General features: G+C 33.6%; 1 protein-coding gene across 2 annotated transcripts in view; it reads right to left on the reverse strand.

The window, feature by feature from the left end:
• LOC131665486 (glucose transporter type 1) overlaps nucleotides 1-15374 on the reverse strand; it is a 52268-nt gene that overhangs the window by 11767 nt on the left and 25127 nt on the right. Inside the window, exons 6-14 of one of the 2 annotated variants that reach the window (XM_058937392.1) lie at nucleotides 7133-7243; nucleotides 6520-6615; nucleotides 6078-6238; nucleotides 5644-6003; nucleotides 5346-5577; nucleotides 5057-5269; nucleotides 2838-3041; nucleotides 2560-2699; nucleotides 180-209 (exon numbers count right to left, since the gene is read on the reverse strand). In XM_058937392.1, the coding sequence (XP_058793375.1) occupies nucleotides 180-209; nucleotides 2560-2699; nucleotides 2838-3041; nucleotides 5057-5269; nucleotides 5346-5577; nucleotides 5644-6003; nucleotides 6078-6238; nucleotides 6520-6615; nucleotides 7133-7243 (1547 nt within the window). Of the gene's footprint in view, nucleotides 1-179; nucleotides 210-2559; nucleotides 2700-2837; nucleotides 3063-5056; nucleotides 5270-5345; nucleotides 5578-5643; nucleotides 6004-6077; nucleotides 6239-6519; nucleotides 6616-7132; nucleotides 7244-15374 lie in introns of both variants that reach the window. The other variant, XM_058937383.1, reaches the window with a different exon arrangement.

Consider the following 15374-nt stretch of genomic DNA (forward strand, 5'->3'; position numbering starts at 1 on the left):
CTGTAAGCAAAAATTATCGAGGAACTGGCGATAAACATTTGTAAAGCATGCATGTAAACGCGTACAAGTATATCATTTTAACGTACGATAAAATGTACAAATATTGACATTTTATATACGTAAGGAATAAATAATCAGAAAAAAAATTATAACACGTAAAAACGTGTGTGCTGACTCACCCGTACAGTCTGCTGTCTCGTAAGCTGCTCCTGCACCCAAAATAACACACAAAGCGTGATTAAACAATGATTATAGATCAATCGCATCAGTGATATCATTGTATAGTGTATAAATGAACCAAAAAAGTATAGTTTTAACACAGTCACAAATAAAAATTAAATAAAGGAACAAATTATCTTTTCCAACTTCTTGTTAAAGCTGTGCATTTAATAATTTCAATGATGTACCAATAGCCAACAAATTAATTTTCAAATAATTTAACAGCTTGTTTGTGCTTTAGCTTTTTGATTAGCATTTTTTAATCGGATGTATAACATGTGAATTATCAGGACTTGAAAAAACTATTTCTTCATCTAAACTGTTTGTATTTTGTGAAAAGCATTGTGCATTAAGTGCATTTTTTTGTAAAACTGTGATTCAATCGTGCAACTTTGATTGAGAGGTTTTAAATTACCATATGATATAATAATCACATTTCTTCAAAATTTTATTATTACAAATATATTTCTGTATTTAGACTAAGAAATCGAATATTAACAATATATTTCAATAATATTCGTTACATAATTTTAGAAAATATAATTGAGTTTTTATTATTACATACGAAGAAAAAATCAAAATATGAATAATTTTAACGTGAAAACATCAGCCCATTGATATAACTTCATAACAAAGCTGAATTTCATTATATCCTCACAACTAATAATAAAAAAGTTATAACTGTAACAAGTTTCAATTACAAAGTATGTAACGCCAAAAAAAGCAAAATGTAAATTGAATAAATTCATACTTTTTAATAAGAATGCTTTTCACTACTTTTTTTGTTAATTAAATAATATCGAATTGATTAACTACTAACGATTTTGCTCAGCATCCGGGCTCTTAACAATAATATGGTTACATAGTAATAGCATTCAACAGAATAATAATACTCCGTACTATGAAAATAAAAAGTGAAGAATTTCGAAAATATCATGTATTTACGAAATCTATATAAAATCTAAAATTCATACAGCTTATAATTTTCAAGACAACTTTCATACGGATACTACATAATGCAACTTCAAAACGTTTGGTGTGATGCCAATGACTATGAAAATTGGAAATTTAATAATCAAGGGGATTGAATAATACTATAATCAATTTAAACTTGTTTCAAATAAAGTGATTCACACTGTATATTTTGCTAGTCAGCTTGTTTACTCTTTGAAAATTGTTTCTAATATTTACTTTTTTTCTTATTTGAAACGTGTAAATTTGATCTAAAATGTTAGTTGTAATGATTAAATTTTATTCTAAAAACTGAACAAGCAAGAAATATGAACTAGTCGAGCAAAAGTGAGTTAATATATGCATTTAATATTTTTCCCCAAAAATTCACACTCTCTTGTCACGCAATAAGATGTAGAAATATCCTGCACGGATGCAGACGAAATGGAAATGAATCTATGAATAACAACAGCGTAATTAAAATCATGAAAGTATTAAAAACTTTATGGAACGTAATTATCACTAATACACACACACAAATAATAGATAATAGTCAGATTTTAATCAATTAACAATTTTTAGTTCTTTAAGGTTTTCACAATTTTAGATTCCTTATTAGGACTGTCTTGACAACATTAACGTTTTTAGTTTGAATAAGTTCAATAATAAGACGATACGAAAATTAGTCTTTGTAACTACTTGTCGGAAATATTTGCACCGACTGATTAACAAATAAACTTTTGAGCTATCGAAAATAATTGATGCGCTGGCACGAATGCCAGACATTTGTCGCTCTGAAAAAATATGTACAAAGGTGTCAAAACATTGAAAAAGTAAAGAGATTCAACTGGTCCTTTTAAAGTCTTCTAGGCTAATACCAAGTTCGAACGCTTGTAATAGTGATTTCTGAATTGAGCAGTGCTATGCAAATTATTTTGGTTTGCTATCGTCGCATCGTAGTCATAAGTAAGCACTCCTTTCTACGAAACATGAACCATACGACACGACGGAGTCATGGACGAGGTTCTCCCATTTTCTGTATTACAAAAGTAAGAAAACATACGTCTGCCGTTTAAGGTAAGTTCATAACTATTAAGTTTTGTTTAACGCACGAAAATAAACCAGAAAATAAATAAAAAGTGGGTAAGATCTAATCATTTAGATAATTTGTGCATATGGATATCTTGAGACCTAAAAAAAGAAAAATGAAAATTTTGCTATCTAATCTAAAAATAAAAATTTTCTAATAAATAATCGAAGCAAAACATAAGTGGAAATAAAAAGTCAAAGAAAATAAAAAACGAATTTCTCAGTTTATTAGCAACAAAATATATGTCCAATGTATAAAAAATAATCGATATCGCTTGTGAACTAGAAAGATTGCCTTACCTGCCATTACCATGTCTAAACAATGCTAAAATCTCTTCGAAGGTCTTATTTTTGGTTTCCGGCACCTTCTTGTATGTAAAAATCCAGAAAACCGCTAGGAATCCACTGAACGGTAGGAACGTGTAATTGTCGAGGGTGTTCTGTAAAATAGTCGAGGATTTTTATAATCATGCAGCTTGACACTCGCAAAATCAATCATAATCAAATAACATTATCAATCTGAATGTAGCACGACGTGAATTGAAATAAAAAAACCGTGAGAATCAAGAAAAACTAACCTTCATACTCGGGAAGCAAATGCCGACGAGGAAGTTAGCCAGCCAATTGACAAGCACGGCAATGGACATGGCAGCAGGCCTGGGACCTTGAGAGAATAGCTCAGCCGTGATCATCCAGGGTATAGAGCCAGGTCCCACCGCAAAGAACACAACGAAGCTCAAGATCGAAACGACCGACAGGTACGACATCCAGTCTATCATTTCCTGTACGTAACCAAAGAACTCCTATCAGGGCGGTAGAATCAAGTTCTTCTTTCCTGAGCTATCGGGGGAGCCTTTCCAGGAGCGTTATTGGATCAAAGTAAATCAAACACAAGTCGCATGCCTTTATGCAGCTCAATCCTGTTTTTCTTCATTTCCTCATATATATATATATATATATATATATATATATATATATATATATATATATATGTACGTCTATATCTTGGAAAGTACTCAGACGAGACGTCATTACAGTAATTATAAAAAATAGTCTTATTTACATTTAGCTTTTCGCTGTTGCACTTGGCACGGCGTTAATTCGCCACTGCAGCATTAATATGTGCATGAAGCATTAAAGTTAATTAGCCATTAGTGCATTGGTTAGCGTTTGTCGCGGTTAAACACTTTGTGTTATTTGACGAACCGCTGCGTGCCTCTTTTTACAAACAAAATATTTAATGTATTTGCAATAATGTTTAGCTTGTTTTAAATAATAGCAATCGTTGCTATAGTCACATTTTCACAGTTGTTCTTGAACTCATTGTATGTACACAATTTATTGTTCTATTCTACAAAGTAAATGTTCGTTTTGCCACTGGATGTAAAATAACTTGACTAAAACAGATTGTCTGAGAAAAATCTGTAAACTCGTTAAAATGAAAAGTCAGAATAAATAGTATAAAAAGCAATTGCACATTAATTAAAGTCTTATATCAAGTATAAACGCGAGCTGGTTTCCTAGAACGAACATTGACTTGGCACTTATAATGAACTGAAGCATTGTTAGAGTTAGATTCCAAGCAATTCGATACGAAAGCCACCACTAAGAAAGCTGTCGAGTTGTTAGTAACAACAGAAACTGGCGAGAAAGAAATGAGGACAAATATATTTTGTTACGCGACACCGACACATAGTACGGAGACTGCGTACGTGAAAATGGAAACAGCACTAACAGGTTTGAGCTAGCAGAAACAGAAGCTGATAATGTACAACATGGCCGATGGTAGATTAGACTCTCCTCCATATAGTTCAGGAAAGATACTGATGATAGGGGGAAGGGAGGGAAGGAACGGGTGGCGGAGAAATGGAAATGGGAAATGAGAAGCTTTTGAAGAGGGGAAATCAAATAGAAAATCGTTACGATTGTTCGGGTATCTGCTGATTTCTCATTTTGATTCGTTCTTTACGTGACGCTGCTTTACGCTACCACCAAGGACAACAAAGCTGCACAGACCGTCTCGTACAAGAAGATCAATATGAAAGCTCTTTCGATGATCACTTGATCTCTTGAAATTGTTCGTTCCAAGTCCATAAATAAAATGACTGAAATGCTTTGGTCGAAAGTAGTCGCGGTTATCTTGATAGAATCGTTCAACAGATACCCGCTCACGACGACGCGATATAAAAATAAGTAAAATATAGTCAAAATAACGAGAACGACGAGGAGGACAGTGTTATCGGTGTACTCATAGGAGTTTGGAAAATCTTAACTACTAAATGAATGTTTGAGGATTAACTTAACATGATTGGCGATGTAATGAGATACAGATACAACGTTAATGTGCTAATTATTTTCGTTCTGATACACCGTCAGTGCAGAACATTATATGTACGCGTGGTTATATACGCAGGAGATCCAGTTGAGGATACAGTAGTGATTAGATGCACTTCACACCAAAGTGCATGTCATGATATTACTTTACAAGTACGATTAAGAAACAGCAACCAATCGTTAAAGCGACACATTCCTTCGCGGCGGAAATACTAATGCAGCGTGTATACGATCGAAGCTCAATCAATCGATTTACGTTGAATATGATAGTTGTATAGGGTTGCGCCACTGCGTACAAGGCAATCGCCAGTATCGTGACTAGAAAGACCATCCGCGAAGAGAGAAACGTCGAAACTTAGATTGCAGTGGCGCGATTGTAAATGTTTGACGCGAGACTCGCAGCGAACGTAGTTGGAGAATGTTTAGTAGAGAAAGTAGGGAGGTCGAAATGCAAAAGACTCACCTTTATAAGGAAGGAAATAGTGATGAATATGGAAAAGATAAACATGCCGCCGAGGCCGTATAGATGCAGGGTCCTTCTGCCGGTACGGTCCATCAGGGGAATGGAGACTAGGGTCATGCCGACCATGATGATGCCGATGCCAATAGTGGCGAACTTGGCGCTTTCTGGCGGCAGACCCGAGGTCGTAAACAGGCTCGTTGAGTAATAGAAAACCTGCAAGGGTGGCTAGTGAGAGAGAGAGAGAGAAGAAGGAGTAGCTGATGGGACAGGGCGGGCAACTGCTACTGACGGCATTGATGCCGGACAGCTGCTGCGACAGCTGCATGACGATGCCGATAATGAGGGGCGCCCTAAGCGTGGGGCTACATAGCAGCTCGCTCATGGAGATGGTTGACTCGGCTTGCTGGGCCAGCTCCTCCGCCCGCATCTCCTCGATGTCCTCCTCCACTTGGTTGTTCGCCCTCAGCTTGCGCAGAGCCTTGCGCGCCTCCTCCTCCCACTTCTTCGTAATAAGTAAATACCTGCGAAAGAGCGTCGTTGCAGTGGGTGGGGTTCGAAGGGGTGCTCGGAGCTTTGAGCACCAGTACCTGGGCGACTCGGGACAGAAGGGCAACAGGATGAGCTGCAGGATGGCCGGGCAGATGGCGAGGCCGAGGAGCACGGGCCAGCCGTCGTTGGTGCCGAGGATCTGCTCGATGCCGAGGATCTGGGATACGAGTAGGCCGATCGTCACGGCCAGCTGATTGATCGTGCCCAGGCCGCCGCGTAGATTCAGCGGCGCAATCTCCGATATGTACATGGGCACGAGGCTCGTGTTCAGGCCGCAATTTACCCCTATGACGAAGCGCCCAACGAACAGCATTTCGTAAGAGTAGGCGATCTTCGTGCAACCCATCAGGCAAGCGCCCAGAATTCCCACTACGTTGTTGAGCAGCAGACCGCCCTTCCTGCAACGCAACCCCGTCACTCGCCGCTCGCTCGGCCAACCCCATGATCTGGCCTTGCTCCGGCTTCCACTCACCTGCCGAATCTGTTGGCGATCATGCCCCCACTGAAACCTCCAACCATTCCGCCAATGGCAAATATGCTCACGGCTATCGAGTACAAGCTCTGCACGTAGTCCTCGGAGATGTCCTCGCCGTATCGACTTTTGTACACATCTTTCATGAAGTTCTCGATGTTCTGCAACAAGAACGAAAACAAAGAAAAATGATATAAGACTCGAGGAGCGTCTGGCCTCGAGTATCTATACCACCAAATCTTATCTAATTAGATAGATGCGCAGAGAGAGAGAGAGAGAGAGAGAGACGCGACCCACTTGAGAAATCTGGCGAGAATAAATTCCGTTGGATAGAACGAAAACATCCATCGACTTGAAAAACGTTTTATCTCATCTACGTCTAAGCTCACGCTTTTCAATTTCCATATCTCTTATATATAAAATATTGATTGTCAAGCTATACCTTTTCTGGCGCATTTATAACGCCGGTATTGTATCCGAACTGCAGCATTCCAAGCACTGCTGCAAGTATCGCATACGACAGGAAGATTGTCAAGCCCTGGAAAATACGATAAGAACGTTAAATATATTCCGTCAAACTTTGAAAATCCAGCAATCAATTTCAATACAAACTAATAGGGTACAAATAATGAAATAAGAAATATAAGAAAAACTGAAGATATGGTCGATAAAATATTTATTGAAAAACCAATTTTTGAAAATTGATAACTACATTGTTTGATGAAATGTACAATCATAAATGAACAAAATATGCGTACAAAAATAAGAACATACATAACTGGTAAAATAAGATGAAAGCGATAAAATAAGGTAGTGAAGCTGCAACTTATTGATTAAAATAAAATATCGCAGACATGTGAACTGCAATTGTATCTGTAACAAAACTTAGTGAAAAAAGCATTCAAACAATAAATACGTATGGTGTGCGTAGTAGAGTTAAAATAAAATGTGAAAAAATGGTGTGAGATCGTTCTTACGCTAGACACAAGGGAAAATAACTCTGAAACATAAAGAAGTGATTGAACGTGCAGCATTTAAGATCTGACACGGCTTACCTGTTCGAGTAACCTAAGTTTGCGGTGGTGCGAACGCTCCTCCAAACGATCCACGTACTCGTGCAACTCTTCTATTTCCTCCTTGATCTGCTGCACTTGATCTAGCTCATGCTGCGAAGCGAAGCGATCGTTCAGAATTAGATGGGGCAAGGGAGCGGACGGAGAGGAAGCAAACAAAAGTCAATTAGGAAAAAGCCGGTACGGCAAGTAATATAAGCTATGGAAATCCCGGCACAAGCTTCTCTTTTCCGCCACTAATGCTTGTGTGGCACTGAGGTCGTAATTCGACTCTACATTATTGCGCGAGTAATGAGTATCGGTAAAAAAGTTGGTAACGATCTTGTGACGACGCTACCAACGCTCCAACCGACCTAGAGGGTGTTAACCCCTTTAGGCATGACGTTACCGACGCAGATACTCGAGTGTCGCTAGGACCCTTATGCCCTACACTACCAACCCCAATGCTTAAGTGGTCCTGCGGCCCCATGTTACTTTATCGGTCTCATGCTCTCGTCAGGTAATGTCATTGACTCTCGTGCGATGACGTTCCAGCTTCTTTATCGACGTCAGCCCCTAACCCCATGCTACCGATCGGCTTAATGAATCAGAGTCGCTAACAAAATGTAAGGTGTATATAAAACAAATGCATTGGTTGATGTAATTAAAAAAAAATTATTTATTTATAAGGGATACATATATACAATATTGTATTTTAATTTATTTAACATTTTTTATAACGTTCTGATTTTGGTCTGGATTTGGCATTGCTTGAATAATTTTCAGTATAGGATTTCCACTGAAATAACTTATTTTCTTCCTTATCATTGCTATTGGTTTCGTAGTCTTATAGAGACGAATGTATGGAACACTATTACTCTACCCCATGCTGATGAAGAATGATTGCAATAACCTAAATACGTTGTATTTATATAGTTCAAGAAAGCATTAAAGATCGACTATTGATAATTTTTTTAAATGCTTGTAATGCTAAATTCTAGTAATTGAAAGTAGTTATTACACAGTAAAGTATATTCAGATGATTGTTTTATAACTCGTTTCAGCAGCAGAGCAAACAAAATTTATTTCAATTTATCACATTTAACTTTTTCAGTTTATTAATATCAGAATAAACTTTTATATATTTCATTTCAAGTTCTTTTGTATCAATATTAATTAATCCATCCAATTCTTCGAGGCGAGCTTTTAGTTTTAACAGAGTGTCACGTACATTTTTAATTTCTACTGGAAGAATATCGTGAACAGTCTTTAGGTTTACGGCGTCATTAAAATGTAAAGCGGTGCCCACATTACGAAGTCGTTTATTTTCTAAATTGTATTAATTTTCCAAGTGAACCATGATTAATTTAGACCCACCCAGTTTATATCAACTACAGATTGTATCAATTCCTCGTTTTGCTTTGAACAGTTTATCATTATTAAAGGTGCGTGAGTATTAAATTACTTCATATCCAAAAGTGGATTGAACAATCTCTGTTGTAGTACAGGTATAGGAATTACGCATACATATCGTATGATATCGAATATTCATTATTATTAATATTGAGATTTTAAATGAAATACGGATATTCATAAGAATTAAGAAAAAGTGTTACATTCGTTACATTACAATAATCAAAATTGCTACAATTTTTTGTTTTATCAGATTTGTATTTAGTCTGAAAACCTAATATAACGAATCTTAGTTTTTCCAATATATTTGATGTTTAGTTTATCCAAAGATGTTTAGATGTTTGAAATAGTTTTGCATGCTCATAAATCTTCCACGATCGAATACTCATGAAAATAGGTACATCTTTTGAATAAAATTGAATAATTGTATTTTATGTCTGTCTAACATAATTACACAAAACATCAACCACTCTATTCGTTTACGTTCTAGTTTTAGCGACTCAATTTATTAACAATCAATTATAACTTGATTTTGTAGAATTATATTAAGATTATTCATAGATCGTGTTAAATAAGTTTATGTTTTACATTCACGAGAATTTTTTCATGATCTTCAGAAAAACCTAAAATTGTTAAGAGTGGTAATGATATACCAAAGTGGCCATTCTGATCTGTTATATTTCTAGTTTCTTCAATGTCAAATCATCCATAATTTTTAAGAAATCTACTTTGATTCTGATTGAATAAAAGTAAACCTTTCATAGTATTCGAAAATCCAACATTTTTACAGCTGTCTATTCAATAGCATTAATTTCATAGCGAATGTCCTCAAACAAATGGCATATAGCATTATTTAAAAACTTTATACCAGTTATAGCAGTTCCATTGTCTCGTCGAAATCTTCCTATAATGTGCAGAGAACTTTTTGATGGTAAGAGACATAAATCTTAATGTTCGATTGATACTTTCATTTCATCGCTGATATTAAAGTTTTGTGAGATGTAAGGTGAATGCGCATGGATTTCATAATGAGTGACAGACTCATTGAAGACGACCGGTGTTTATATGCTAAGTATTTTTCCAATCTTTGAGATGACAGTAAGAGATGAATATACACGTTAATTTTTCACAGTTTTTACGTTTGTTTTTCTTCTTTTTGTTTGATTGGCGTCTACCATCACATTTAGGCCGAGACTTTTCGGGAACTGAATGTTTTCTCGTATTAGTCTTTTGACTATCTGTCGATAACTAACTTCCAGAGCACATGATGGAGTACTTATATAGCCACTACCTACTTTAGGATAGTGAACTATTCCCATTATAATACTTTTTCTATACGTAAACAAATTGTAATGATTGCACTTCGAAAATGTATCAAGTCTTTGTCTTCATCTACCTAACGCAACTGCAAATGATCAATAACGGTGACAGTCAAAAGTAGATATATAATATGCTTGGGCACTTCAATGATTTTGTAGCCTATACATAAATGTACAGCAGAAAAGAACTTGTGAATATTATGACCCTTATGTTCATTAATATAATCCCTCGATGTTATGTTACATTCAAGATGAAAGGCGTTCACTTTAAGAATGGCCATAGGCATGTCAGAGACATAACTTTTATTGGCTTCCAAGAGACATTGAATAAAGCCCAGTAAACGTCCAATTTAGTTGGCTGATTGAGAGTCGATCATTTTATTGCAAGTGATTTCACTACGCAATGTACTATTATTACACTTAATATTAATTTTTATTCTTGATGATTGAAAATTTTCTTGTAAATATCGATCGATGTCTTTGGTTCCATAACTTCTAGTAACTCGATTTCTTTTCCATTAATTTTAATTTAAAATGTAAATATTATAAGTTTGATAATTTTTATAATTGTATTTAATTTTATAAACTTTATATTTCATGAGGTCTACTGTTGGTTTTAAGCACCAAGGTTGTCACAGTAAAAAATAGCTTTGTAATAAGTAAATAACGTAAAAATAAGTAAATAAGTTTTGAAGATAATCAAATTATTATAGACAATGAAAGTTACGATTAAAACAGTGGGTTAGTAGAATTGTTATTCAAGAAAAAGCCAGAATCTTCTATAGTAATACAAGATGACTTAAGTCAATATGGTCGAATTATAAAAAATACTAATACCCATAAAAAGTATTACAAGCCGGATGAAGAGATATGTTATCAAGCGAGTGAAAAATTTTATATTATATCGTGTAATAAGTACATCGATGAATTCATTAAAAAGTGATGTAGGACTATATATAAATTAGGACGATCCTAATGAGTTTGTGAACGTCTTAAATTGTTATATGTAGAAAAATCAGCTGGTAATCAGAATCATCTTAATGAAATTCAGTCTATTATTGATAGATACGAGAGGCTGAAATAATATATTAATAGCGTGAGTTTAATTTTTGAGATCATTATCATGAGTGTCGATGTTTTCGGACATCAGATACCTGGCACAGGATTCAAACTGACAGACTGCTGTGAATAATAAATCCTTACGAAAACTTATTAGTGACAAGTTGGAAAAAAATTTTCAAGATTGTTACAGCTCAAAAGCAAGACTGTTGAACAAGAACTTTTACATTTTAAATAAAAAAAATGGAAAATAAGCAGAAAAGAGTTGTAGATGAAATTCATGAGCATGCTGTAATTATTTTATATCGTCGTAATTATAATTATTATAATTATTCTCGAAGATCGTTCGACATTCACAACATTGGTGAAACATGGTAAGCTGATCTTGTCGAAATGATAGCGTATGAAAAGGAAAATAAACATTGTAGATATATTTATAGATATATTTACACAAAAGACATTTAAAAATTGTCAATCATCTACACAACATGAACTGTTTTCATCATCTGATTTATAAAAATCTGCAGTATTTTATTCTGAATTAGACCAGTCTATATCTTTTGTAGAATCAGTCATCACTAGATGATTCGTGGTCAATTGTAGAAAGCAGATGTCTGAAGTTGTAGTGCTCTACGACTCTACTTATACAATTTTTAATAAACTCAGTCATTTATTCATACAAATTATCTTTTATACTGATATCTCTTCGGAGGTTTTGATAACACATTTTTTGAAGTTTAGTCCTTTTACGAGAGAAGTCGATGAAAGAATGATTCAAGCTACATCCGGGATATCCATCTTATCAGTGCTGTTTGCTATTAAGTACCTCTTGTCGTCATAAGGACTTAACGCAATTTTCCTTTGACGAATCGTTATTACTCTCTTGTATAAATATGTAAATACTGTAAGCAGTCTAAATAACGATCAAAATCAATGGTTTGCTTAAAAATAGAAGCCTTCACTTCTTTGACTTTTTTTATTATATCAATACCATTGACAGGAGTACAGTACATTTTACTCCTCAAACCAATAAACTCAATAGGTATGTTTAACTGGTACTCGTCTTTCAACTTATCAATGACTTTTTCATTTACTTGTAGCATATTGAATACATTATCTACAGGATAGTCTAATGTGTCGAAATTATTAATGTTGACTTTCATATCAGCATAAAAATCTTTATGGCATAAATAAAATTGTATCAGTGTAGAAGCTTACGATAATTACCATATATTTTTCGCATATAATCGTAATGAAAACAACGTTTGGAAATAATATAATCAACGTTTTGGAAATGTTCAACCCTAACAGACCTACATAAATGGGTTTATTCAAATACCCCATGATTTTTTCAATTGAACAGCTACAAGATTTTACCATATATAACACTATTACGGAGATTTAGCTTCGATAAAACAATTTTTTTCTTACCATGCGTATGGTTCATAACGTACCATGTTTGCTAAGCTCAAGCAAATGTAATGACAATAGAGTCAAAATACTTTATATATACATTTTTTCCCACCACTCACTACACCCCCTACTACTTGTCGGATTAGTAACTAAAAAAATTTATAAGTCTATATTGTAGTGCATACATGAATATGTCCCTTTGAAAGCTATGATGAAATAATAACATATATATGTACATAAATATTTCTCAATGTATAGGATAAGATTTCTCTGCACATGCATAGGTCAGAGATAATTTTTTATGCTTAGTGGCTATGATTTTAATACCCTTGAATGTCCAAGCGACTAAGTCCCTTTACATATATTAAACTGCGATGTCATTTGCATGTGCTATGATTCTCTTTGCACGTCTACTTGATTATTTCATGTAATTCAGTTCATAATTTTATACTAGTTATCTTAATTCATGCACATCCCGCAATTGCAGGCTATTCGGTTATATATTTGTGCGTAAAAGACTTTCTATGCGCACGCTTAAAAAAACTTAATCAAACTGCGTTACAGCTATATCTTTACGAAAGTATGTGTTTGCGGTAATGTCTCTTTATACGTGAAAAATTCTAAGCCCTCGTTATACATTGCGATGACTAAGTACTGTAGCATCAACTAGCTTGAGCGCGTTAAAGTTCATTTTTCATTGCAGCGACTAAGTCACTTCGTTTAATACGTATATGCGGCTAAGTCCCTAACTACACATGAGAATCCATAGCATGCTCTAATGACTAAGTCTTACAATGCGTACGATGTGACCTCCCTCTCCACAACCTATGAATCACGTCGCAGCATACAGTTATGAATGAGGCACTCGTGCAAGTATATCCCCTCTACTTTCTCCTCCCATCGTTCACAAATCTATATGTTTGAGTGTTTCGCAACACGGGCGTTAATTGGATGTCGATCAGCGATCATGCTGCACGTTATTATTTGTATTAATCCTCACATATCTTAGAATTTTAAGAAGTTGTAGGTGTTGAAACTTATAAATTTGAGTGCATGCAAGATTTAAAATTTTGTTCCCTCATAATCACTCAATTACAATACCGTATTCAAAAAGCTAGTATTGTCATTTGTAAAAAAATTATTCATTTATAGCACACATATAAAGTGTATAAAAATATAAAACTTTTAATTGACAATTGTGTTAAAAAATTTATTTTGTAAAAATATATTAATATTAAATTTTCATTTAATACATTTTATTAAATAATTAATATATTAAATAACAATAATAAAATAACAAATTTATATTAATTAATAATAATTAATTAATGAAATATTATATACTCAATAGTTATATTAATACATGAAATAATTATTCTCATTTCATATCGTGAACTGAATTGAAGTTACTATATTATATTTTTTATTGCTTAAATTCTGATAATTTATATTTATACGTTATCTTTTTATACTTGTATAATTTTCTAATAAACAGAAAGAAAGTTGAAAAAGTTGTATTATTAAAAAAAAAGTTATTTATTCAGTTTTTATTTCAAACGAATGAAACGTCCAAAAAGAGCTGAGGATCAAGTAAGTGGATTTTTGAAATTTTAAATCGAAAATTTGTCTTCTTTTACGTCAAATAAAGTGTATATAAAACAGTTCAGACAGTGTAATCAATTCATTCCATTATACACTTCCACTAGGATATTATCATGTGCGAAAAAATGAAAATCTTATATCACTGTTTTGAGCAATTTCACTTTATTTAAGAAGCTGTGTATCTTACTTTTTCCAAAGATGTAGGCAATGAAACTATAATCGAACGATGGGAAAAACAATGTATTCTGTTTGCAAACATTAAAAAAGTTTTTAGATAGTCACAGTTTCATATATCACAAAAATAGTTATTACTTGGTATTATTGGCAAAAGTGAATGTATTCATTTGTAATTAGATAGTCGTAAAGTCCGTAGTGAGGGTTTGGATTACACTTTGATTAGACACGTACGATGAATCAATTTAGATAGCGCATTCGAAAATCGTTTAAAAACGAGTCTAATAACCAATATCAAATACATTGATATGGGTTTTATTAAAAGATACCAGCACTTTATTCTTTAGACATATGAAAGATATTTTAAAGCTACATAAGACATATAAACTTAATGCAGTACTTACATGTAAATTTTTGAAGTATCGCAGTACTGAAGGTCGTGTGTAAGAAAAATCCTTAGGCACAAAACACTTTAATACATAAAACTTTTAAATGTATGTTACAAATCCTATAAAACAGTGGTTTAATGATTATATTCAATCTTCATTATTAAAAGATGTCGAAGAGTTTGAAAGTAATGAGTTTAGATGGTCTTTAGATTCTTTGATTAATATTTAAATCAATATTAATAAGTTTAATCCAATGCGTAATAACGGAAATTCTTACATACCTTTACCAAAGTTTGTAAGAAATAAGCATGCGTGCACTAATGTTCAAAATTATGATAATATATGTTTTGTGTGGGTAATTATAGCGGGTTTGTATGAATAAATAATCGCAGATAATCATCAGAGACAAAGTCATTATACTTTGTATGAGAATAAATTAGTTATGGATACTCTCTCATATCCTATAACTTTACATCAAATACTAAATTTGAAAAATTGAATAGCACGATATCTGTGCTATTCAAATAGTTAGCTAAAAAATAGTTTCTCTTTAATGAAAGGTCAAATCATTTAAACCTATTATTAATTGATTATAGTGGTCACCCCAATGTGAACAGAAATATTTTGAATAATTATTATTATGTTTACATAACAAGTTCATGCAAAATTAGTAGAAAGTAGCTTGTCACGTAACAAAAATAAAAAACATATTTTTGATAGATGATTACACTATTTCACTACATTAAAACAACTTCATTAACATGAAATAAAATGTGAACATACAATAATACAATAAGTGTGGTGTGAAAATACTGCAGGAAGGTAAAGATGCAATTGAATTTAAGAATCATGACTTCATATTGAAATCACCATGTA

Source organism: Phymastichus coffea, unplaced genomic scaffold, assembly GCF_024137745.1.
Source record: "Phymastichus coffea isolate CEN01 unplaced genomic scaffold, Cenicafe_Pcof_1.1 PCOF00003, whole genome shotgun sequence".
Taxonomy (NCBI): Eukaryota; Metazoa; Arthropoda; class Insecta; order Hymenoptera; family Eulophidae; genus Phymastichus; species Phymastichus coffea.